This window comes from Zonotrichia leucophrys, chromosome 22 (genome assembly GCF_028769735.1).
Source record: "Zonotrichia leucophrys gambelii isolate GWCS_2022_RI chromosome 22, RI_Zleu_2.0, whole genome shotgun sequence".
In the NCBI taxonomy this organism is placed as follows: domain Eukaryota; kingdom Metazoa; phylum Chordata; class Aves; order Passeriformes; family Passerellidae; genus Zonotrichia; species Zonotrichia leucophrys.
Window position 1 is genome coordinate 506878 of NC_088191.1, and position 26432 is coordinate 533309.

Here is a 26432-nt window from a genome sequence, read left to right on the forward strand (position 1 = left end):
GTTATTATTGAAAACGGCAAGCTCTGCTTTTCCTTGGTGAGAGAAGCTCGGAGAATGCCATCTCGTGGCCACAAAAACTGCAGCACGGAATGGGATCCCAGCCCGGGCTGGGTTAGGACGGACCTAAAGCCCTAAAGCCCATCCCTGCCATGTCAGGGACATTTTCACTGCCCCAGGATGCTCCAAACCCCGTCCAGCCTGGCCTTGGCACTGCCAGGGCAGCCACAGCTGCTCTGGGAATCCCATCCCAGCCCCTCTCCCAATATTTCTCCCCAAAATCCCAGGGAATCCTGGAATGGTTTGGGTTGGAGGAGACCTCAAAGCCCATCCAGCCCCACCATGGGTCCCACACCTCCCCGTGTCCCAGGCGGCTCCAACCTGGCCTTGGGCACTGCCAGGGATTTCAGCTGCTCTGGGAATTCCATCCCACCCTCACAGGGAGGAATTCCTTCCCAAAACTCCACCTAACCCTGCCCTCAAGGCCATTCTCCCCATCCTGTCACTACATCTTTATTTCCACACAGAGAGAATAGATGTACAAGGACATCTTTGCTCCCCACACAGGCAGAAGAGATGTGCAGGGACACCTTTATTTCCACAGAGACTGAAGAGATATGCAGGGACATTTTTATTTCCATAGACAGAAGAGATGTGCAGAGAAATCTTTGTTCCCCACACAGGCAGAAGAGATGTGCAGGGACATCTTTATTCCGTACAGAGAGAAGAAATGTGCAGGGACAGCTTTATTTGTGCAGGGACATCTTTGCTCTCCACACAGGCAAAATCTGGATTTAAAGACCTTTAAAACCTTGGGGCAGCTTCTCAGGAAGCCAGGCCAGGCTTCCTGCCCTGCCTTTTCTCACTGCTGAGCGGTGCCCAGCAGCTCCTGTGCTCACCAAAGCCTGCCCCAAATCCCCAAACTCCAAAGCCTGCCCTCCCCCTGTTCCAGGGAAACTCATGGAGAATATAAATCCATTTACACTCACCTCTCCTTCCACAAACAGGGCTCCAGAGCAGGCAGGGCAGCTCACAGGGAGCACCAACCCCGCTGATGGAGCCCCTGGTGCCTCCAGCTGAGCTTTTATTGCTGCAGGGATCCCAAATTCCCCTCGGGGCACACCAACAGCCCCAATCCCCTAAATGCCAGCACCTGGTGAGCTCAGAGGGGCTGTCAGGGATGCAATGCTCTGTGCCTGGATTTCCAGCTGTGCAACTCGAGGCTGACACTCAGTGGCCAAGAGGATTTCTTTCTTCCCTGGGCTGCTGTAATTGTTCAGAGATTTGAGCAACAGGAATCCCAGCCTTGCTTTGTGTCAGGGACAGAGCAACTCTGTAAATCCCACAAAGGAGACTCCTCTTCCCCTAAAAATGATAAATTCGTTGTTTTTCACTTCTTCCTATCTGCCTTTTGTGTCCCCTAGGTTTTTAATGAGCAGCATCTTTCCCCAGGCAGGGAAGGAATGTCCAAACTGTGAATTCCCTGTTTGTACCACACACACCCTGCTCTCTGGCTCTGCTGGGTTGAAAAGAGCAGTGAAAGGGCAAAAAAAATGGGGCAAAATATTTTCGTGGAGGTGCTCTTAGATGAAAAAAGGGTGGAGTAACGACAAACAGGCAGGAGTTATTCCATGATGAAGGAATTTAATTGCTAGCTCTGCTCACCAACTGATCTGTTCCAGCACCCAGTCCTCAGGAAGGAATCTCTTGGAAGAAGAGATGCCAGGGAATGATTCCAGCAGGGCTGGATTCGGGCGGCAGCTCAGGAAAGGCAGGATTTACACAAAGTTATCGTTGTGGCAGTAGGTGAGGGCCAAATACTGGAGGACATCGAGCTTGAGGCACGATCCAAGATTGAATTGGGGTCCTTCAAACACAAGGAGAGAAAACAATCACCATGAGAAAAAGATGCTGTTAGGGGCTCTGTGTGAAGCCCAGACAGAGGTGCTTAGAACCACCCTTTTATTGACTGGGCATTTCAGGGGGGCCAAAACACTCTGAGCCCAAAATTAAGCCCCATTAAGCTGTAAGGGTTTGGTCTGGGTCATTTCTGGGGGCTGTGACCCCACCCTGGCCCAGTCCTGATTGCAGAGATGTCAAACCCTTTGTACAACTGCTGAAGGCCCTGGGTGCTGTGGGTTCTGAGGTGGAAGAGCAAAAATTGTGCATTGAACAAATGTTCAGAGGCAGAATTCCTCTGCTTGCACTCACCATGAACTTCATAGGCCACATAAGTTGAGAGCCCTGTGCACGTGGAGAAGATGTCTGGTCCATAAGATTGCAGGTCACGGATGGCTCTCCTGATGAGGGTGAAGGTGATCTCCTTGCTAGGGGGTCTTGGGTGCCTCTGGTTCTAAACAGCAAACACCAGCACTCAGCAAGATCAGTGCCCTGCTCTGCTTAACTCCAGGCATACTCCCAGTTTTAGTTGTAATTATAATATAAATTATAATAATATAATATAATATAATATAATATAATATAATATAATATAATATTATTTAATATATAATCTAATCAATGCGATAAGAATAATCTAACTGAGCTACAACATTGGCCAAACATGTAAACCCTCCACTTGGAAGCATCTGAGCAAGGATATTCCAATTTTCAAAAGCTGAAAGTTACATTGTTGTAAAATCTCATTGAAATTGATAAAACTATCTAATTAATGGTGTAACAAACCTGGTCATTAAAGTACCTGTTGGTTTTGAAAATAGCGAGGTTTCACTTTGCATTAAGTACAACTTTCTAATAACTGTTCCCTTTCAATCTCACCCTGAGGTCTGCAGCCAGCTGGGGAAGTCCATCAAAGCTGGGCATCTCTGTTCTGTTCATTATGGAAATGTAGCAAGCTCTCTCTGGCAGCACTTTGGTGGCCATAAAACCCTGTAAAATAAAGTTATTGACCACATGGAATTCAATCATCAATAATGGAATTTCATACCTATTAAAAAAAGTAAAAATCCAATTTTTAATGAGTGTTTGAGCTGCTCTGAACAAGCCCCTCCCTGCACTCACTGTGTCATAGTTCCAGATGGTTTTCCAGTACTCATGGTTGGTCTTCTGCTCAATACTTGCCACCAGCCATTTCCTATTGATGGTCATAATTTGGTAGCCTCCACTAATGGAGATTTTCTTGCTTATTTCAGTCTGTTGGTGCTAGAAAAACAAATGAAAGAGCACTTAGGCTTTCAAGTGATTATCTCCCCAAGGCTTTAGAAAAATGAAAGGTTCAAGGAGATCTCTGAAGCAGGGAACAGAGAAAGAGCAGCATTGTGGAATCATTCATTTGTACTCACATTATCAGCAAGGGCTGGAGTCAGGACGAGTCCTAGAAGGACTGCAGTCCAAATCTGAAATGAAAACCAAATACAAAATGTAACTGCAGCTCTGCCTGACAAATCTGGTCATGGGAGTCCTCCTTGCCTTTTCCTAATCTGATGTTCAAGGGTCCTCCTTGGATCCTTTTTTTGCTTTCAACCTGGGATTGCATCAGTGCCCCAAAGGGAAGCACCCTTGCTTTACCCCAGGGGCTGAGCTGCTCCTTGTGGAGGAGCACGATGCCCCCAGAGAAAGCCTCGGTGCTCCAGAGAGGCAGGAGCCCTTCTGAGAGAGAAAGGAATGGGTTTGAATCAAAGTTTCAGTTCATAAGGAAGAAAAGCATGCATACTTACAGAGAGATGCATCCTGACTGCAGAGCTGATGCTGCTGAATGCAGAATAAGTGATGTGAGCCTCCCACCTTTTATTTGTTTTCAGAATTAGGTGTGGAAGGGCTGAATGCTGCAATAAAATTATTTTGTCGTTTGTTTCCCTGCTGCATGTCCTTGATAATTATTTCCTGGTGTAACCACTTGATCAATATAGGGATTGTACTGTTAGAAATTTTGATCTGTTGGAGTCTGATGATTATGAGGTAGGAATCTGTTGGTAGGAAAAAAGAATAAATTGGTTTTATTGCCTCCTGCAGCAATGCCACGTGTATGATGTTTCTCCTGCTCAGGCATAACCCCAGTGCCAGAGTGGTGTGAACTTCCATTGTGGTGCTCCTGGGAGCTTTTCTTGATGTTCCAAATTCTGGGATAGATTAAAGAAGGTAAGGATTAGCTTTGTGGATTCCCAGCAGTGTTTCTCTCAATAAAGCACTGGCTGCAGCGGCCAGGTTTTGGGGGATTATTGCCCTTGGAAATCAGATTAAAGGGGAGATGGTTTGTGGCCTCAGAGGGGGGGCTGGGAAACCCATCTGGGAACCCCAAAGAGCCGTCAGTGCTTTTGTGCCAGGCTGCACATCCAGGCTTTGCCCCAGCCTGGTTTTCACGACTGCTCTGGGAGCTCTGAGAGGCCAACGTGGGAGTGACACTGCTTCTGTCAGGAGTATTGGCTGCCTGACCCAGGCAGGGAACAAGGGACAATCGCTCAGCCCTGACAGCCTGGGAACATGATCTACCTGGATCACAGCCTGGGCGCAACGGGGCCATTGTTACCCAATGGGACAGGCCAGGGCGGGAATCTCCTGGCAATGAGGGACAGCCACCTCCCGACCCCATCAACAGCAGAGCCAAGGGGCCCTTTGAGCTGCCCTGCACTGCAGAGGGCTCCTCAAGCCTCTCCTGGGGACTGGGATGTGTCCTGCAGCTCACAAAGCCTCAGGTGTGCAGAACTCAAAATCTGATTTCCTGAAGGCTGGGCTGGAGTCCCCCACTCCTGGAGACTCAACTCTCACCCACTGAGACATGCAAAGGCATTTGACCCCTTCCAGTGAACTCAGGGGAATTTTTAACAGGTCCCTTTGCACACACAGATAGAGATGCAAACAGCTCTGGGCCTGTGTGGGTGCATGAGCAGTGATTAGGGTATGAATGTTGCTATCTAGAATCTATATTTCAGTCTTTGTTATAACTGTAGTAAACACCATTGAATCACCTTGTAAATGAGTCAGTGTTTAAATGCTCTTAAACCCTTTGCACCCTCACCCTTTGCAGCCCTGGGCTCTGTGTGTGCCATTCTGAAGGGATTTTAATTTGATTTTCCTTTGCAGGTCTCATCTATGCAGTAAGCAATAGAACAACCCTTGCCATTGAATTCTGTTAACTTCCACAAACTGATGTTGAAACCTGCTGCTACTTGATGTGCACTCTTGCTTTTTATACATAATATCCCAAAGTTAAATCTGAAAATGGGTTTGCCTTATTGGCAGGTGCCCTGTGTTCACAGAAGCATGACGAGTTTCCTGGGGAAGTGCTCTGATAAGAGGAGGCTTTGATACCTGCCTGATTGAATTCATGGCATACAGGGAGGTGAGAGAAAAGTGCTCATGGTAAGCTCAGTGTATTGAGCAGCCACTTGTAAAGGAACAACAACGATCGTCAGAAGCAGAGCAGAGATTCTCAGTAAACTTGCAGTGATGCTTTGTGCCAGTGTGCACCAGATTATGGACTAAGGGCTGATCTGAGTCTGCCAGAACCTGAGGGATGTGGCATGGCTGGTGCTGCCACTAAAGACAGATTTGTATTCGCCTGGATAACCTGGGGCATCCTGCCATTTTGTTAGAGAAAAGGAAGTAAATAAAAATAGTGATTGTAAAGATTTGAGCAACAGGAGTCCCAACCTTGCCTCATTCTAGGAGTAGAACCACTCTGCAAATCCCACAAAGGAGACTCCCCTTCCCCTAAAAAAGGCAAATTCAATGCTTTGCCCTGCTTTCTTTCTGCCTTTTGTGCCACCTGAATCAAGATTCTTAATGGGAGGCATCTTTCTCTGAACAGGGAAGGAAGGTCCTAACTGTGAATGCCTTGTTTGTACCATCCACACCCTGGGGCTTGCCCAGCTCTTTGTCTGTGTCCTGTGTTGAGAACTGGCAATGAAAAGAGCATCAAATGGGGCAGAAGGGAGACAATAAAAATATGTTTGTGGAGGGGTTCTTAGATGAAAAAGGGTAGAGTAATGAGAAACAAGCTGGAGTGAATACATAATGAAGGACTTTATTTGAAAGTTGCAGTCATCTTTGATGTGTGTCAGCATCTAAATCCCCCAGGCCATCTCTAAAAGGAGATGTGAGGGAAGAATTGCATCAGGCTTTGCCTTGGGCAGCAGCTCAGATCTTCTGTTCTTGATTGAAGAAAGATAAGGTTTTCAGGCCTTGATATTTCCACCACAATAATTCAGATCCACAAGTTTGAGGACATCAAGAGAGATACATGATCCTTGATTCAGTTGAGGTCCTAAACAAACAACATCAAAAATATTTAAAAAAAAGAGGCTCTGGCTAAGATGATTTTAAGTGCTCTGTGCATTCACTGACAGCCCTTAAACCTGGCACATTGCACTTGCCTTTTCAGTCCCACTGAGCCCTTTCAGCTGCCAAAGCAACCTTAAAGCAAAGCAAGCACTGAGGACGTGGAACTACTGCTAAGCCAGAATGCAGCAGCTGGAGCCTGAGCTGTGGAGTGTTTTCCAAAGGAGGGTTGGAGACCATCAGCTTGGAGAGAGGCTCAGAATACTTGGATGGTGCCTGAGGATTAACTGCTCCGAGTAAAAGAATTACTTGAATATATTTCAAAAGAATATTGGCTTTGACCTCAGTAGAAGAACCTCTGTGATTAAGAAAGTGACACAGATTCAGTAGATTCATGCACATCTCCATAACAAGAGCTGCTCTTCTGCAAGGATGCATGTTCGTTGCTTACTTCGAGTCAATGTCAAGGTGGAAAAGCAGCAACTGTGCATTGGTCATTCCCCAAGGGAAACAAATGCCAGGTCTGTTAGAATTCCTTTGTTTGCACTCACCGTGAACTTCATAAGCCATGTAGGTGGTGAATCCACTGCACATAGCAAAGACCTCTGCTCCATAGGAGTTGAGGTTGCTGACGAATCCATTGGTGACAAAGGTGATCTTCCTGGTAGGTCTTCCCAGGCCAACCTGGTTCTAAACAAAAACCAGCATTCAGCAGGATCAGTGCCAGGGTGTGGTTCCTGCAAGGGCTGCTCCTCGCTCTGGGAGGATGACTCAGGGCTGGGTATTTCAGTCCCAACTGATTTTAGAGACACCTTTCAGTCCCTGGGAGACTGTGGCACCATTGGCAGCTCCAAAGGTGGATGGTTCTGAGGGAGCCAAGGTGCAGGGAGCCTGAGGGGCAGTGGCAGCACAAGGACAGCGCTCATGAGGAGGAGTGTGGCCACTCTGTGGAGCCAGAGCTCCTTCCAAGGCATTTGCTCAGTCCCTGCCCTCGCCCCTCAGGTTGGCTGGCAGAAGTCTCCTCCTAATTCCCTTCTGCCCTACAGGCCTTCCTGCTATTGGAGATTTGTTATTTTACATACTCAGTTCTCAGATTTCAAGGGAAGCTTCAGCTTTTAGCAAAGGTGAATCTGCTGAATGCTGAGATAATTTGTATAATGTCTGTGCTAATGCGAATGGCTGAACTTAAACATGGTGTATAGTCCACTTCAAAAAGTTTGAAAGCTTACTAAAATATTTTTTCTATTAAATTGAAATATGTTTTCTTCCTCAATTAGATCTTCTGAAGAAAAAATATTTTTCTGGTCTTTGAGAATGAAACTTCCTGAAACATACTTAGCAAAGAATTTAAAGTCTGGGTTACTAAGGTAGTATAAAATGTCAATTGAAATAATGATTTAAATAATTGTAAAAATAACCTAACTAATCTGAGACTTGGACTCAAAATTAACCTGCACTAAAGGCATCCAAATGAGAATATTGTAATTTCTGAAAGCCTTCAAATGATGTATCTGAAAAATATCACTGAAAATAACCAGTGAAATGGCTTTTAATTTGCCATTTGCTTGAGAGGGTTTTGAAAACAGCAGTGCTTCAGGCAAAAAGAAGGAATTTCAAATACAGCACAATATTCCAAGCAACTGCTGACTTTGAATCTTACCTTGTTGTCTGCAGCAAACCTGGCGAGAGCATCAAAGGTGGGCATCTCACTCCTGTTCATGGTGGAAATGTAGCACGTTCTCTCTTGCACCAGTTTGGTTGCAATGATGCCCTGTAAAAATAAAACTTACTGAGCACTTGCAGTTTGGTTTTCCACCCAAAAAGAGGGGATAGACTCTGACTAACAAGAGTCACAAATGCTGAGAGGTTCTAGCCCTAATCCTGGACTCAGGATGGTGACAATACAGAAACATGCCCTGTCCCTGGGCCAGCTGTGCCAAGAGCCAGGCTCCCAGCAGAGCTTTTGAAGGAGCCCCCTCCCTGCCACTCACCGTGTTGTAGTTCCAGATGGTTTTCCAGGAGAACTGCTCGCTCCTTTGCTGGAAAATCACCTCATGGGTTTGACTGCTGAGGGTCATGTTTTGGAAAACACAGGTACCAGAGAAATGGCAGTTGTGACCTGGACTCTGCTGAGACTGAAAAGCCAAGAGAAAGCAGATGTTTCACCTTTGAAGGGAGACAGTGATGTCCCAAAAGCTCCTGGAAAATCCCTGCTGCAATGGAAGAAGTGCTGCCCCCTGGAAGGGCTGGCACTGCCCTCAGTGTTTTCCAAAGGACCCAGAACCAAGGGTGCAAGCATTCCTTTTGAAGCATTCTGTGAATCATTGCTGCATCTGACAGCTGCCATCTGCTGCCTTTAGAGGTTGATGCATGCCAGAGCACTGGCCAGAGGGTGTCCACACTTAAGGTCCTGAACAGAAACCACTGCTGACCCATTGCTCTGATTCAGCATCGGCCCCTCAGCAGGAACTTCTCAAAGAGGAGATGTCAGGCAAGAAGGGCATCAGGGTTGGCTCTGAGCAGCATTGAGAACCAAATTGGTTCAAGAAAGGGAAGGGCTAAGGTTTTCTCACCTGTCCATTGCCATGGAAATTACCACTGCAGTACTGCAGGTCCACAACTTGCAGGACATCCAGGGTAATGCATGATCCTGGATTCACCTGGGGTCCTTGCAAACCTGGAAAAGAAAAGAAAAAACACCGTGAGGTGGTGCCAAAGACATTGACTGACCTTCTACAGGAGGATGGTGGTGTTGCTCAGAGCCAGCCAGGTTCTGAAGAATTGCTGTTCTGAGAATGTTTGATCTGTATGAGGGACAGATTCTCTTGGAGTCCCTAAATAGCACTGGCTCTGTGGCTGAGCCAGGGATGCTCACCAAGACCTGCTCTTGAACACCCTTAGGGATTTCCTGTGCAGAAATTGGGGCTCTACTGCACTTTGTTCTGAGAGTCCCAATGGCTGGGTGTTACATGGTGAGGCTGCTGCCAGTTCCTGGGCCCAGACTCATTAAGACTACTGGAAAGGAGCTGTAGGGTTTGGTTTGGGTAATTTATGGGGGCTGTGACACCACCCTGTTCCAATCCTGATCTGCAAAGATGTTGAACCCTTTGTGCAACTGCTGAAGCCCCTGGTTTCTGTCTGACTTGAGGTGGAAATGTAGCAATTGTGAATTGGTGATTCCTCAGGAGAGAAAATTCCAGGTCACTCAGAGACAAAATTCCTTTGCTTGCACTCACCATGAAATTCATAAGCCATGTAGGTGGTAAGTCCACTGCACATAGAGAAGACATCTGATCCATAAGACCTCAGGTTGTTCACCAATGCACTGGCAACAAAGGTGATCTTCTTGGTAGGTCCTCCAAAACCAATATGGTTCTAAACATGAAATTACAGCAATTAGCCAGATAAGTGTCAGAGCTGTTTCCTGCTAGGCATATTCCCCAGGGGAAAGGCTGTGGAATAGGGAGATGCTCTCTCACACCCCAAAGGAAAAGGGAGTCTGGCCAAGAGCAGCTGCAACACCAAGCTCTGAGCTGACCAATGCAGTTTGGTACTGAAATGTCTTTGAAGGACTTTGAGATATTGGAATGCAAAGGGAATTAAGGCCCTTGAAGGGCTCCTCATGGATAGCCTTGGCCCAGCAAGCTGCAGAGCTCAACCTCATCCTCAGAAAAAGTGGAGATGAGGAAGGGAATGGTGCAGAAACTTTCAAGTTTCAGCAAAGCATTCCTCTGAAAAAATCCCACTAGTGTTGAGAGAAAGAAAATCCTGCCACTTGTGACAACATTTTCCTGTCCAGAAGGAAAAAGCAAATGAAAAATGGGGCAGTGAACACCAGGGTCAGGCATCTGCTACACCTTGGGAACCTTACCTTGCTCTCTTCTGCCAGGTGCACCAGATTATTGAAGCTGGGCATCTCATTTCTGTTCATGGTGGAAATGTAACAGGCGTTCTGTTGAGTGGCTTTGGTTACAATGACACCCTGTGAAATAAGGTTATTGAGAACACGCAATTTAGTCTTTCAAGCCTTAGGATTGTAAAAAACATTTCTTAAAACTGGAACGTGTTCAGGAAGTTTCTACTTGAAATTGCGCACTCAAAATGGTCAAAATAAGGGAACAATGGCCATCCCTGGGCCAGCTGTACCAGCAGCCAGACTCCTTGGATGCTTCTGAAGGAGCCCCCTCCCTGCCACTCACCGTGTTGTAGTTCCAGATGGTTTTCCAGGACCCACTGATGCTCGTTTGCTCAATGATTGCCACACGCCATTGCCTGTTGATGGTCACGATTTGGGAGTTGCCACCAATGATGACGACATGTGTTTGGCTGCCCTGTGTGTTGTTGAAGATGCCACCTGGAATCTGCTGAGACTGAAAAGCCAAGAGAAAGCAGATATTTAGCCTTTGAAGAAAGGCAGTGATGTCCCCAAAGCATCTGAAACCCCCCTCCCATTTGGTTTAAGAAATGTAAGGCTCAGGTTTTCTTACCTGTCCATTGCCATTGCCAGTGCAGTACTTGAGATCCACGACTCCCAGGACATCGAGGGTAAAACATGATCCCAGATTGACTTGGACTCCTTGGAAAGCAAGAAAGGAAGAAACAAAACCCCATGAGCTGATGCCTGAGACCTGGGCTGCCATTGAAATCATCAGTCAGCTCTGACCTGAAGGATAGCAGTTCTTAGGGCAATGCTTTTCCATGACTGGGCATTACAGGGGAGCTCAGTGTCACCTGAAATACTCTGGGCCCAAATTTAAGCCTTGTTACAATTCCTGGAAAGGAGCTGTAAGGCTATGGTTGGGTTCATTAATCAGGGGCTGTCGCCCCATCCTGTTCCAATCCTGATCTGCAAAGTTGTTGAACCCTTTGTGCAGCTGCTGAAGCCCCTGGTTTCTGTGGGTCTTGAGGTGAAAGAGCAGCAACTATCCATTGGTCATTCCCCAAGGGTAACAAATGCCATGTCACTTAGAGACAGAATTCCTTTGTTTGCACTCACCGTGAACTTCGTAAGTCATGTAGGTGGTGAGTCCACTGCACATAGAGAAGACATCTGATCCATAGGACCTGAGGTTGCTGACCAATCCATTGGTGACAAAGGTGATCTTCTTGGTAGGCCTTCCAAGACCAAACTGGTTCTAAACATCAAATACCAGCATTCAGCAACGTCAGAGCTGGGATCTGATTCCTGCTAGGGCATATTCCCTAGGGGAAAGCTGTGAAATACAGAGGTGCTCTCTTGCACCCCAGAGGAAAGGGAGTATGGCCAAGAGCAGCTGCAACAGCAAGTTCTGAGCTGACCAATGCAGTTTGGTACTGAAATGTCTGTGAAGAACTTTGAGATCTTGGCATGAAAATGGAAGGAAGGCCCTTGAAGGGCTTCTCAGTGAAAGGCTTTGCCCAGGAAGCTGCAGAGCTCAAGATTCTCAGACAAAGATGAACTTGGGGACGGAATATTGCAGCCCCTTTATTTTTTCAGCAAAACATTCTTATGAAAAATTCCCAAGCCCTACTACTGTTGAGAGGAAGAAAATACTGCCACATCTGAAAATCTTGTCCTCTCCTGCAGATACCATCACATGGAGATATTTCCCAGTTAAATCCAGTGTCAGGACTTTGTTACCCCTTGGGAACCTTACCTTACTCTCTTGTGCCAGTCGAGCCAGGTTATCAAAGAGGGGCATCTCATTTCTGTTCATGGTGGAAATGTAGCAGGCGTTCTGCTGAGTGACTTTGGTTACAATGGTGCCCTGGGAAATGAAAATATTAAGAAATCACACTTCAGTCTTTCACTCATTGGAACTGGAAAACCCTCTGTTAAAACAGAAACAATCTCCAAGCGTTCCTACCCCAAAATGTGCACTCAACTCAGCCAGAAAAAGGAAACAATCCCCATGCCTCTGCCAGCTCTGTCAGGAGCCAGTCTCCTCATATGCTTTGTGAACAAGTCCCCTCCGTGCCACTCACCGTGTTGTAGTTCCAGATGGTTTTCCAGGACCCAATGCCAGCCTTTTTCTCAATGATGGCCACACGCCATTGCCTGTTGATGGTCACAATCTGGGACTGGCCACCAATGATGACGAGGTGTGAGTTGCCCTTGCCACCGGGAATCTGCTGAGACTAAAAAGCCAAGGGAGAGAAGATGTTCTGCCTTTGAACGGAGACACTGATATCCCCAAAGCTTCTGAAAAATCCCTGCTACAATAGAAGAAGTGCTGCCCCCTGGGAAGGGCCCTCCCTGCACTCAGTCTTTTCTAAAGGACCCAGAATCAAGGCTGTGGTGTTGGGCAGAGGGTCTAAGGAGGACGGGCCACAGTTCATCCATGCTCAAACTCGCAGATGGAATCCTGTCCTGACTGACTTTTTTGTTTCAGCATCTGCACCCTTGAGCAGGAACATCTCAAAAGAGGAGATGCCAGGCAAGAAGGGCATCAGGATTGGTTTTGGGCAGCAGCTCAGGTTCCTCCTCCCATTTGGTTCAAGAAATGTAAGGGTCAGGTTTTCTCACCTGTCCATTGCCATTGCCTGTGCAGTATTTCAGATCCACGACTCCAAGGACATCGAGGGTAATGCATGATCCGAGATTGACTTGGTGTCCTTACAAAGCAAGAAAGGAAGAAACAAAACCCCATGAGCGAATGCCTGAGACCGGGGCTGCCATTGAAATCATCAGTCAGCTCTGACCTGAAGGACAGCTGGAGACACTTAGAGTGACACTTTTACTGACTGGGAATTACAGGGGAGCTCAGTGTCAGCTGAAATGCTCTGGGCCCAAAATTAAATCTCCTAAAGCTTCCTGGAAAGGAGCTCTGAGAACCATATATGGGGCCTGTCACCCCACCCTGTTCCAGTCCAGATCCGCAAAGATCCTGAACCATTTCTACAACAGCTGAAACCCCTGGTTTCTGTCTGAATCAAGGTGGGAGAACACCAATTATCCATTGGTCATTCCCTAAGGGAAACAAATGCCAGGTCTGTTACAATTCCTTGGCTTGCACTCACTGTGAACTTCATAAGTCGTGTAGGTGGTGAGTCCGCTGCACATAGAGAAGACATCTGATCCATAGGACCTGAGGTTGCTGACCAATCCATTGGTGACAAAGGTGATCTTCTTGGTAGCTCTTTCAAGACCAAACTGGTTCTAAACAAAAAACAGAATTCAGCAGGATCAGTGCTGGGATGTGGTTGTGGCTGGGCACATTCCCCAGGGGAAAGGCTGAGCAATAGGGAGATGCTCTCTTGCATCCTAAATGGAAAGGGAGTCTGGCCCAGAACAGCAGCCATGCAAAGTTCTCAGCTGACCAATACATTTTGTATTGAAAGGCCTGCAAAGGTCTTTAAGGTCCTGACATGCCAAAAGAATTAAAGACCTCAGAGAACTGCTCAGAGAAAGTGTTTTCAGCAAGCTCCACAGCTCAATGTTCTCAGAGAAATCCAAAATCAGAAAAGGAATGTGTAACCCTTTTCTTCTTTCAGCAAAGCATTCCTATGGAAAATTCCCAAACCCACATACTGTTCAGAGAAAGAAAATCCAGCCACTTGTGAGCAACTCATCCTGTCCAGAAGGTAAAAGCACATGAAGAAATTTATCAATGGACTCCCAAGTCAAGGCACTGCTCCTCCTTGGGAACCTTACCTTGCTCCCTTCTGCCAGGTGCACCAGATTATTGAAGCTGAGCATCTCATTTCTGTTCATGACGGAAATGTAGCAGGCGTTCTGCTGAGTGACTTTGGTTGCAATGACGCCCTGTGAAATGAAATCATTGAGTACTTGGATTTCATTTTTTCATGTCCTGATATTGGAGAAAACCCTTTGTTAAAACTGAAGAGCACGCCAAGAGTTCCTACCTCAAATCACACATTCAACACGGTGAGAAGGAATCAAGCCCCATCACTGGGACAGCTCTACCTGCTGCCAGACTCCTCATTTGTTTTTTGAACAAGGCACCCATGCCACTCACCGTGTTGTAGTTCCAGATGGTTTTCCAGGACCCACTGATGCTCGTTTGCTCAATGATTGCCACACGCCATTGCCTGTTGATGGTCACGATTTGGGAGTTGCCACCAATGATGACGACATGTGTTTGGCTGCCCTGTGTGTTGTTGAAGATGCCACCTGGAATCTGCTGAGACTGAAAAGCCAAGAGAAAGCAGATATTTAGCCTTTGAAGAAAGGCAGTGATGTCCCCAAAGCATCTGAAACCCCCCTCCCATTTGGTTGAAGAAATGTAAGGCTCAGGTTTTCTCACCTGTCCATTGCCATTGCCAGTGCAGTACTTGAGATCCACAGCTCCCAGGACATAGAGGGTAAAACATGATCCCAGATTGGCTTGGACTCCTTGGGAAGCAAGAAAGGAAGAAACAAAACCCCATGAGCTGATGCCTGAGACCTGGGCTGCCATTGAAATCATCAGTCAGCTCTGACCTGAAGTACAGCTTGTGACACTTAGGGAGACATTTTTATTGACTGGGCATTACAGGGGAGCTCAGTGTCACCTGAAACAATCTACACCCCAAAATTCAGCCTCCTTAAGCTTCCTGGGAAGGAGCTGAAAGGGTTTGCTTTGGGCCATTTATGGACATTTTGACTCCACCCTGTTCCAGTCCTGATCTGCAAAGATCCTGTACCCTGTGAAGAATTGCTAAGACCCCTGGTTTCTGCCTGAATCAAGGTGGGAGAACACCAATTATCCATTGGTCATTCCCTAAGGGAAACAAATGCCAGGTCTGTTACAATTCCTTGGCTTGCACTCACTGTGAACTTCATAAGTCGTGTAGGTGGTGAGTCCGCTGCACATAGAGAAGACATCTGATCCATAGGACCTGAGGTTGCTGACCAATCCATTGGTGACAAAGGTGATCTTCTTGGTAGCTCTTTCAACACCAAACTGGTTCTAAACAAAAAACAGAATTCAGCAGGATCAGTGCTGGGATGTGGTTGTGGCTGGGCACATTCCCCAAGGGAAAGCCTGAGGAACAGGGAGATGCTCTCTTGCATCCTAAATGGAAAGGGAGTCTGGCCAAGAGCAGCAGCCATGCAAAGTTCTCAGCTGACCAGTACAGTTTGGTATTGAAAAGCCTGTGAGGGACTTTAAGATCCTGGCATGCCAAAAGAATTAAGGACCTCATAGAGCTACTCAGAGAAAGTGTTTTCAGCAAGCTCCACAGCTCAATGTTCTCAGAGAAATCCGAAATCAGAAAAGGAATGTGTAACCCTTTTCTTCTTTCAGCAAAGCATTCCTATGGAAAATTCCCAAACCCACATACTGTTCAGAGAAAGAAAATCCAGCCACTTGTGACTGGATTGACCAACTCATCCTGTCCAGAAGGTAAAAGCACATGAAGGAATTTATCAATGGACTCCCAAGTCAAGGCACTGCTCCTCCTTGGGAACCTTACCTTGCTCCCTTCTGCCAGTGCACCAGATTATTGAAGCTGAGCATCTCATTTCTGTTCATGATGGAAATGTAGCAGGCGTTCTGCTGAGTGACTTTGGTTGCAATGACGCCCTGTGAAATGAAATCATTGAGTACTTGGATTTCATTTTTTCATGTCCTGATATTGGAGAAAACCCTTTGTTAAAACTGAAGAGCACGCCAAGAGTTCCTACCTCAAATCATGCATTCAACAAGGTCAGAAGGAAACACGCCCCATCACTGGGACAGCTCTACCTGCTGCCAGTCTCCTCATTTGTTTTTTGAACAAGGCACCCATGCCACTCACCGTGTTGTAGTTCCAGATGGTTTTCCAGGACCCACTGATGCTCGTTTGCTCAATGATTGCCACACGCCATTGCCTGTTGATGGTCACGATTTGGGAGTTGCCACCAATGATGACGACATGTGTTTGGCTGCCCTGTGTGTTGTTGAAGATGCCACCTGGAATCTGCTGAGACTGAAAAGCCAAGAGAAAGCAGATATTTAGCCTTTGAAGAAAGGCAGTGATGTCCCCAAAGCATCTGAAACCCCCCTCCCATTTGGTTGAAGAAATGTAAGGCTCAGGTTTTCTTACCTGTCCATTGCCGTTGCCAGTGCAGTACTTGAGATCCACAACTCCCAGGACATAGAGGGTAAAACATGATCCCAGATTGGCTTGGACTCCTTGGGAAGCAAGAAAGGAAGAAACAAAACCCCATGAGCTGATGCCTGAGACCTGGGCTGCCATTGAAATCATCAGTCAGCTCTGACCTGAAGTACAGCTTGTGACACTTAGGGAGACAATTTATTGACTGGGCATTACAGGGGAGCTCAGTGTCACCTGAAACAATCTACACCCCAAAATTCAGCCTCCTTAAGCTTCCTGGGAAGGAGCTGAAAGGGTTTGCTTTGGGCCATTTATGGACATTTTGACTCCACCCTGTTCCAGTCCTGATCTGCAAAGATCCTGTACCCTGTGAAGAATTGCTAAGACCCCTGGTTTCTGCCTGAATCAAGGTGGGAGAACACCAATTATCCATTGGTCATTCCCTAAGGGAAACAAATGCCAGGTCTGTTACAATTCCTTGGCTTGCACTCACTGTGAACTTCATAAGTCGTGTAGGTGGTGAGTCCGCTGCACATAGAGAAGACATCTGATCCATAGGACCTGAGGTTGCTGACCAATCCATTGGTGACAAAGGTGATCTTCTTGGTAGCTCTTTCAAGACCAAACTGGTTCTAAACAAAAAACAGAATTCAGCAGGATCAGTGCTGGGATGTGGTTGTGGCTGGGCACATTCCCCAAGGGAAAGCCTGAGGAATAGGGAGATGCTCTCTTGCATCCTAAATGGAAAGGGAGTCTGGCCAAGAGCAGCAGCCATGCAAAGTTCTCAGCTGACCAGTACAGTTTGGTATTGAAAAGCCTGTGAGGGACTTTAAGATCCTGGCATGCCAAAAGAATTAAGGACCTCATAGAGCTACTCAGAGAAAGTGTTTTCAGCAAGCTCCACAGCTCAATGTTCTCAGAGAAATCCGAAATCAGAAAAGGAATGTGTAACCCTTTTCTTCTTTCAGCAAAGCATTCCTATGGAAAATTCCCAAACCCACATACTGTTCAGAGAAAGAAAATCCAGCCACTTGTGACTGGATTGACCAACTCATCCTGTCCAGAAGGTAAAAGCACATGAAGGAATTTATCAATGGACTCCCAAGTCAAGGCACTGCTCCTCCTTGGGAACCTTACCTTGCTCCCTTCTGCCAGGTGCACCAGATTATTGAAGCTGAGCATCTCATTTCTGTTCATGATGGAAATGTAGCAGGCGTTCTGCTGAGTGACTTTGGTTGCAATGACGCCCTGTGAAATGAAATCATTGAGTACTTGGATTTCATTTTTTCATGTCCTGATATTGGAGAAAACCCTTTGTTAAAACTGAAGAGCACGCCAAGAGTTCCTACCTCAAATCATGCATTCAACAAGGTCAGAAGGAAACACGCCCCATCACTGGGACAGCTCTACCTGCTGCCAGACTCCTCATTTGTTTTTTGAACAAGGCACCCATGCCACTCACCGTGTTGTAGTTCCAGATGGTTTTCCAGGACCCACTGATGCTCGTTTGTTCAATGATTGCCACACGCCATTGCCTGTTGATGGTCACGATTTGGGAGTTGCCACCAATGATGACGACATGTGTTTGGCTGCCCTGTGTGTTGTTGAAGATGCCACCAGGAATCTGCTGAGACTGAAGAGCCAAGGGAAAGCAGATATTTAGCCTTTGAAGAAAGGCAGTGATGTCCTCAGAGCATCTGAAACCCCCCTCCCATTTGGTTGAAGAAATGTAAGGCTCAGGTTTTCTCACCTGTCCATTGCCATTGCCTGTGCAGTACTTGAGATCCACAACTCCCAGGACATCGAGGGTAATGCAGGATCCCAGATTGGCTTGGACTCCTTGGGAAGCAAGAAAGGAAGAAACAAAACCCCATGAGCTGATGCCTGAGACCTGGGCTGCCATTGAAATCATCAGTCAGCTCTGACCTGAAGTACAACAGTTCTTAGGGAGACATTTTTATTGACTGGGTATTACAGGGGAGCTCAGTGTCACCTGAAACAATCTATGCCCCAAAATTCAGCCTCCTTAAGCTTCCTGGGAAGGAGCTGAAAGGTTTTGCTTTGGGTCATTTATGGGAATTGTGATTCCACTCTGTTCCAGTCCTGATTTTCCAAGATGCTGAACCTTTTCTACAATTGCTGAAGCCCCTGGTTTCTGCCTGAATCAAGGTGGGAGAACACCAATTATCCATTGGTCATTCCCTAAGGGAAACAAATGCCAGGTCTGTTACAATTCCTTGGCTTGCACTCACCGTGAACTTCATAAGTCGTGTAGGTGGTGAGTCCGCTGCACATAGAGAAGACATCTGATCCATAGGACCTGAGGTTGCTGACCAATCCATTGGTGACAAAGGTGATCTTCTTGGTAGGTCCTCCAAGACCAAACTGGTTCTAAACAAAAAACAACATTCAGCAATATTAGCGCTGGGATGTGGCTGTGGCTGGGCACATTCCCCAGGGGAAAGGCTGAGCAATAGGGAGATGCTCTCTTGCATCCCAAATGGAAAGGGAGTCTGGCCCAGAACAGCAGCCATGCAAAGTTCTCAGCTGACCAGTACAGTTTGGTATTGAAAAGCCTGTGAGGGACTTTAAGATCCTGGCATGCCAAAAGAATTAAGGACCTCATAGAGCTACTCAGAGAAAGTGTTTTCAGCAAGCTCCACAGCTCAATGTTCTCAGGGAATTTAGAACTCGGTAAGGTAATGTGCAACCCTTTTCCTCTTTCAGAAAAGCATTCCTCTGAAAAAATCCCAAGCACCATTAGTCTTCAGAGAAAGAAAATCCAGCCACTTGTGAGCAACTCATCCTGTCCAGAAGGTAAAAGCACATGAAGAAATGGATCAATGAACTCCAGGGGCAGGACTCTGCTACTCCTTGGGAACCTTACCTTGCTCTCTTCTGCCAGGTGCACCAGATTATTGAAGCTGAGCATCTCATTTCTGTTCATGACGGAAATGTAGCAGGCGTTCTGCTGAGTGACTTTGGTTGCGATGACGCCCTGTAAAATAAAATTATTGAGCACTCTCATTTCCTTCTTTCAAGCCTTGGGATTGAAAAACCCCCCTTTGTTAAAAGAGGAATGATTGCTGGGATTTCCTACCCAAAATTTTGCACTCAAAGTGGTTCGAATAAGGAAACAAGCCCTGTGCCATGGGCCAGCTCTACCTGCAGCCAGTGTGTTGTGAACAAGGCACCCATGCCACTCACCGTGTTGTAGTTCCAGATGGTTTTCCAGGACCCACTGATGCTCGTTTGTTCAATGATTGCCACACGCCATTGCCTGTTGATGGTCACAATTTGGGAGTTGCCTCCAATGATGACGACATGTGTTTGGCTGCCCTGTGTGTTGTTGAAGATGCCACCTGGAATCTGCTGAGACTGAAAAGCCAAGGGAAAGAAGACATTTCATCTTTGAACAGAGACACTGATGGCCCCAAAGCTTCTGAAAAATCCCTGCTTCTATGGAACAAGTTCAACCCGCAGGAAGCCTCAATTTTTTCCAAAGGACCCAGAATCAAGCTTTGACAGTGGGCAGAGGCCCTAAAAATTCTTTTCATGGATTCATTGATTCATTGCTGCGTCTGACAGCTGTCATCAGGCGGCTTTAAATGTTGATGCGTGCAAGAGCACTGGCCAGAGGAAATCCTTTCTCAAAGGTCTTGGATGAAAATCTCTGCTGGCCCATTTCTCTCTTTCACCATCTGCACCCTCAAAAAGGAACCTCTCAAAAGAGGAGATTCCAGGCAAGAAGGACAACAGGGCTGTCTTTGGGCAGCAGCTCTGGAAACTCCAGCATTTAATACATGAAAAGGAAAGGGCTAAGGTTTTCTCACCGGGATATTGCCATTCCAGTTGCCATTGCCACCACAGTAATCCAGTTCCACAATTCTCAGAACATCCAGGGTAATGCATGATCCCAGATTCACCTGGGGTCCTTGCAAATCTGGAAAAGAAAAGAAAAAACCGCATGAGCTGATGCCTAAGACTGACCTTCTACAGGAGGATGGTGGTGTTGCTCAGAGCCAGCCAGGTTCTGAAGAATTGCTGTTCTGGGAATGCTTGAGTTACATGAGGGACAGATTGTCTTGGAGTGCCTAAATAGCACTGGCTCTGTTGCTGAGCCAGGGATGCTCACCAAGACCTGCTCTTGAACACCCTTAGGGATTTCCTGTGCAGAAATTGGGGTTCTATTGCACTTTGTCCTGAGAATCCCAATGGCTGGGCATTACAAGGTGAGGCTGCTGCCAATCCATGGGCCCTGTCACATGGGCTGTGACATTCTGGAAGAATCCTACCATGTGTTGTTCATTAACCCTGGGGAATGGGATCATTGCCCCAGGGGAAAACTTACAGGGGAGGAAACCACTTTGTTTAGCACAAGGCTTTGGTGCCTGCCTGGATCAACTCAGCAAGTTTTGATCTGAAGGACAGTAGTTCTTAGGACAACCCTTTTTCTCGTCTGGGTATTTCAGGGCAGTGCAGAGTGAGCCAAAACACCGGGCCCAAATTTATACCCCATTAAGCTTGCTAGAGAGGAGCTGTAAGGGTTTAGTTTGGATCATTTATGGGGGTTGTAACCCCACCGTGTTCCAGTCTTGATCTGCCAAGGTGCCAAACCCTTTGTACAACTGCTGAAGCCCTTGGTTTCTGTCTGGCCCAAAGTGGAAGAGCAGCATCTGTGCCTTTGTCATGCCCCAGGAGACAAAAAGGCCAGGTCAGTAACACTCAGAATTGCCATGCTTGCACTCACTGTGAACTTCAGTAGCCATGTAGGTGGTGAGTCCACTGCACATAGCTGAGATTTCTATTCCATAGGAGCTGACGTTGTTGACCAGTCCATTGGTGACAAAGGTGATCTTCTTGCTAGGTCTTCCAAGACCCATCTGGTTCTAAACAACAAATACCAACATTCAGCAAGATAATACAGAATAATGTAACTGCATAATATTACTAAAAGTCTCAGCAATAAAATGCCTTATTATTTACCCATTGGTTAAGAGGACTTTTAAAATAGTCTTAGACAAAAAAAATAAATATCAACTACAGTAAGACAGTTTGAATCTTACCCCATTCTGTGAAGCCATGTGGGCCAGACTCTCAAAGCTGGGCATCTCATTTCTGTTCATGACAGAAATGTAGCAGGTGTTCTGTTGCACCAATTTGGTTGCAATGATGCCCTGTAAGAAAAAAATATTAATCACTTGCAATTCAGTTTTTCAAGTCTTGGGACTGGAGAAAACCCTTTGTTAAAACAGGAACAAATGCCAAGGGTTGCTGCCCCAGATCATGGGCTCCAGATGTACAGAATGAAGAAACAATCCCCATTCCTGGGCCAGCTCTACCAGGAGCCAGTGTCCTCACATGCTTTGTGAACAAGCCTCCTCCCTGCCACTCACCGTGTTGTAGTTCCAGACGGTTTTCCATGAGAACTGGTCGCTCCTTTGTTCAATAACCACCACACGTGTCAGACTACTGAGAGTCAGATTTTGGAAAACACCACCAACAGAGACCTGGCAGTTGTTGCCCGACTGCTGAGACTGAAAAGCCAAGGGGAAGAAGATGTTTAGTCTGAAGGGAGGCAGTGATGTCCCCACAGTGTTAGAAAAATCCCTGCTACATTGGAAGGACTGCTCTCTGCTAAGTGCCATCACAATCTGTGATTGGCCACTAGTGATGGGGACCTCAGTTTCTACCCCAAGGATGAGTTCATGATTTTCAATTATTTGCTGAGACTCAATTAAAAAATGAGACATTTTTAGATTTTCAAGATAGTCAGTGATCTCCTAAAATTTTAACAAAAGTCTTTGCTAGACTAGAATAAGTTCTACCACATAGAGAGTGCCAGTTTCATCTGTCAGAGAAGATTTCAATTTGTTTCCTCCAAAGGGGTGGTGAAAGAAAAAGGATATCTCATGAAGCAGGGAACATAGAAAGAGCAGCATTGTGGAATTGTTCATTTGTACTCACATAATCAGCAAGGGCTGGAGTCAGGACGAGTCCTAGAAGGACTGCAGTCCAAATCTGAAATGAAAAACAAATACAAAAGTGTAACTGCAGCTCTGCCTGACAAATCTGGTCATGGGAGTCCTCCTTGCCTTTTCCTAATCTGATGTTCAAGGGTCCTCCTTGGATCCTTTTTTTGCTTTCAACCTGGGATTGCATCAGTGCCCCCAAAGGGAGGCACCCTTGCTTTACCCCAGGCTGCTCAAAGTAGACACATTCAACACTTGCTCTTTCAAGAGCTGAACCTCAAGTTGTTTCTCAGAGCTGTGCAGGCACACACAGGTATTTCACAAGAGTGAGGAGAAAGCTTTTCCATTTCTTCTGCTCTGGCATTACAGGGAAGGGCTTGATGTCCTAGTGCAGTGCTCCAGTGGTGCAAAAGCATTCACAATAAGCCCTTCTGAGAGATAAAGGAATGGGTTTGAATCAAAGTTTCAGTTCATAAGGAAGAAAAGCATGCATACTTACAGAGAGATGCATCCTGACTGCAGAGCTGATGCTGCTGCAAGTAGGAAGAACAATGTGAACCCTCCACCTTTTATATGTTTTCTGAATTAGGTGTGGAAGGAGTGAATGTTGCAATAAAATTATTTTGTGATTTGTATCCCTGCTGCATTTCACTGAAAATGATTTCCTGCTGTAACTACTTGATAAACATGGGGATTATACTTCTGCAAATTTCGACCTGATAATTATCAGATAAACCTCCATTTCTAGTAAAATATTAAATATGCTTTGCAGTAACTTTCTGACATGTACTAATTACTTCTGAAACTTTACATCAAACTTACAATCAGAGATAGCCTTGGCTTTAAGCAAACAAAAAAACCCGCTTTCACTTAGTCTGAATAAATAAAAGCCTTTGCACTTTCCAAATTGCACTTTATGTTCTTTGTAACCATAGAACCCACAAAAACACGTGCCCCAAGTACAACATGGCCACTGAAAACTGTTTTTACCAGAATCACAGAGGACCCACAAGAATCATCAGGTGCAGCTCCTGGGCCTGCACAAGAACAGTCCCCAGGAGCCCCACCTGGGAATACTGTTCAAACACTCCTTTGTGGAGGGGTAGAATGTGAGAAAATAAAGATAGTGCAGAAGGTAATCTCACTGCTGAGGAGTTGCAGCTGTACTAATTACCAGAGATTAGGAGCAGGCCTGCCCTTAACAGGCCACACTGTGTAAAATGAGGATGAGTGCTATAAAAGAGGGGGTTAGCTGGGTAAGGAGGGAGTTTGGGATTGTTGCTTGTGTTGTGAAGAGAGCTGTAGTTTGTTGGCTGTGCAGAAGAAAGAGTCAGTGCTGTGAGGAGCTGTCCATGAGAAATCACTGAGGAGGTATGGGACTTTTGCAATACAATGACAATACTCCTTGAGCTCCATCTGGCTTGGTCCTGTGACAGCTTTTCTGGGAGCCTGTTCCAGCTCCCAAGCACCCTCTGGGCAAAGAACATTTTTCTAATATCCAACCTAAACCTCCCCTGACCCAGCTCCAGCCATTCCCTTGGGTCATGTCACTCATTATAGGCAGGAGAGATGGGAGAGCTCCTTCTCCATAGCTCCTTGGAAGATGCTAAAGAGCTCCATCTCCCCTCAGCCTCCTCCACCAGATACCCTCAGTTGTTCCTGCCATGGCTTTTCCTTGAAGCCATCCTCATAGCCCAACACCAAGTTTTCAGTTTCATTCTGTGAGCAGCCTGGCTCTATGGCACAGAAACTACTCAGCTGCAACCCAGCAGCTTGTTTTAAAAGGCAGTATGGCTAGGTGTGGGGGTTTATGCGTAAAAATGAGGTCTAAGCACTGTTGCACATGCAGTATGAACTTGAATGCTTGTCTCAGTTTCACTTTGTGAATCAGCTAGCCTGAAGCGGTATTTTTGCATGTACAGCTACACCAAATGGGCATTGCATTCAACAGGCGGCTTTACTAGCAGCAGCACCAGTGAGCGTTTGTGTGGGGTGGGCCATGCTTTCCCTCCCTCGCTGCTGCCTGATGAGAAACACTGAGAAAACCCCTATGCTGCCCGCACGGAATTCACCCTTTGCTCAAGGAACAAACCTTCGTGCTTTTGCTGCAGTGTGGGACGGCCTGAGGGAGCGGGGCTGAGGCGGCCTCGGGCCGTGAGGGGAGCGGAAAAAAGGCGGGAAAGCCTCTCAGAGGCAGCGACGCCTCAGCGGACCTGGCAGGGTGTCGCTGGCACGTTTATGTCCTTGCAGCTTTTACAATTCTTAGGATAAATTTTACTCACAAGAGTGGCACTGGCACGTTTATGTTGTTGTAGCTTGGTTAATTTACTGTTCTTGAGGTAATTAGGCGGGGAGGAGAGGAGCACGGGTGGGAAGAAAAAAGGCGGGAAAGGCCCTCAGAGGCGACAGCGCCTCAGCGGACCCAGCAGAGCGTTGCTGGCATGTTTATGTCCTTGCAGCTTGGTTATTTTACAATTCTTGAGGTAAATTTTACTCACAAGATGGGTATTAGTCCTGCTGGTGGTGTGTCCAATCAGAATGTCTATTTTGTGTTAAAAAAATCCCTCAGAAGTCAGGTTCTTTCAAAATCTCCAATTTGTCTTAAAATACATGAGGGAATTAAAACACATTTATTAGATTGTGTGGTGGCATTTTAATTATACTCAAGTCACTCTTGAGCATTTTTTGTTCACAGTTTTTCAGGTGTTAGCTTTATATTCTGTCTGCTGTAGGACGAGCAGAAAAATAGACTTAAGATTGGATAAAATCCTGACACTTTGTTACACTGAGTGGAATGCTTAAGGGTTGTGCTCACAATTTAAATTCAAATGAAGCTCAGGCCTCACACCTTGTTGAGAGAGATCTTTTCTGGCTCGAGTAAGCGACTCCAATCTTCTACGCTACAAATGTTTCTAGACCTGTGTAGTTAAATAGACATTTTCTGAGTTGCAGTGTTGATGTCTCCTGAGCCTCATTGGAGTCTTTGCTCTCATGTCTTTATTTAGAAAACTCTTTTTCAGTCTTGTTTTCTTGATCAGTTAAAATCTGAATCAATTTAAATTCTCTACTTAATGACGTGACAATGCTTATTTCTAAAATAAGCTATTGCAATTTGTTGTTATGTTGGTAAGATGTTAAAATAAAAACACCTTAGTTATGCTGATCCCTATAAAAACAGACTTTAGTTCACCTGATTTTAAATGGTTAATGTAGAAGATATAGCAAAGTAATAGGCAGTTAATTTATCTTAACTTTCAAGTGTGAATTATCTTGCTCTAAGAAGTTTGAGCCTGATAAGAACTTTGATCCTGAAAGAAAAGGAAAAGCTGATTAGACTGAGAAAATAAGAGAACATTGTAGTGGAAATTTTTCCAACTTTATGTTGGAAATTTACTAGGTAAAGTCACTTAAGAACAGAACTGCATCATTCTAAACGTATACAGCGAGCACTTGTTTATTTTGGAACTCCAGGGCTGTCAGGAGCAGACTCACCAGGAGCTGGGCTTGCATTTTCCATGGGCTCAAGCTTTGGAGTCTGTTCCTGGAGACAATGAAGTGATTCTCTCTGGGTGACAATTGGTAGGCCCAGGTCCCTGAGCATCAAAGAAACAAAGCCAGAAAACAGCATTTTGGAAAACCAGCACAGGAATTCAGAACCTGTACACACTTCTTTATTATGGGGGAAGGGGTTATTCCTGGGAATGCAGCTTTTGAAGGAACTTTTAGAGCAACTCAGCCCTGCTGAGCAAGTTTCTTCAGTTCTTGGAGCCTTTTCTCCTGCTCCTGTGTGTAGGAACAAGTGTGTTTCACTGACTATCTTTTGCCCCACTTTCAACCATCCTACCTTGTCTCCTGGAGGTGGTGTAGGAAAGGGTTTGCCAAGCCAAAGCCTCTTGCTGGTTGTAGCAATGATGCAAGTGTTCTTTGAAAACACCTTGGTTGCAACATAGCCCTGTTAAACAAAAACCCCTTTTTGTTGCAAACAATATATGGGGAAAGAGAAGTGCGTTGCTAGAGAGAGGCACTGGTTAGAAGAAAGGCTTCCTACAGTGCAAATAGTCATGGGGAAAGAAAAATATTGGTCCTTTCAATTATATTGTTTAGGCAAATGTGTCATGGAGGCCGACAAGAGACTTTGGTAAAAGGTAAATTGCCTCCTCCAGTAATGCCACGTGTATGATGTGTTCTGCTGCTGAGAGCAGGTGA

At 46.1% G+C, this 26432-nt stretch overlaps 2 protein-coding genes across 2 annotated transcripts; both read right to left on the reverse strand.

The window, feature by feature from the left end:
* Positions 1-1318: 1318 nt before the first annotated feature.
* GKN1 (gastrokine 1) lies at positions 1319-23298 on the reverse strand. The gene is made up of 7 exons (XM_064731038.1): positions 23217-23298; positions 22726-22759; positions 22222-22275; positions 3019-3159; positions 2776-2886; positions 2209-2350; positions 1319-1864 (listed from the first exon to the last, which is right to left on the reverse strand). Exons 2-7 carry the CDS (start codon positions 22735-22737, stop codon positions 1776-1778), a joined length of 549 nt encoding a protein of 182 aa, XP_064587108.1. The 5' UTR covers positions 22738-22759; positions 23217-23298; the 3' UTR covers positions 1319-1775.
* LOC135456877 (uncharacterized) lies at positions 5961-21131 on the reverse strand. The gene is made up of 26 exons (XM_064731037.1): positions 21005-21131; positions 20088-20197; positions 19462-19632; positions 19142-19252; positions 18507-18645; positions 18005-18093; positions 17717-17887; positions 17392-17502; positions 14987-15125; positions 14481-14569; positions 14193-14363; positions 13868-13978; positions 13234-13372; positions 12740-12828; positions 12199-12351; positions 11871-11981; positions 11231-11369; positions 10722-10810; positions 10434-10604; positions 10106-10216; positions 9471-9609; positions 8808-8911; positions 8226-8369; positions 7895-8005; positions 6786-6924; positions 5961-6220 (listed from the first exon to the last, which is right to left on the reverse strand). The coding sequence occupies exons 1-26, from the start codon at positions 21045-21047 to the stop codon at positions 6132-6134; spliced, it is 3183 nt and encodes a 1060-aa protein (XP_064587107.1). The 5' UTR covers positions 21048-21131; the 3' UTR covers positions 5961-6131.
* Positions 23299-26432: the final 3134 nt, after the last annotated feature.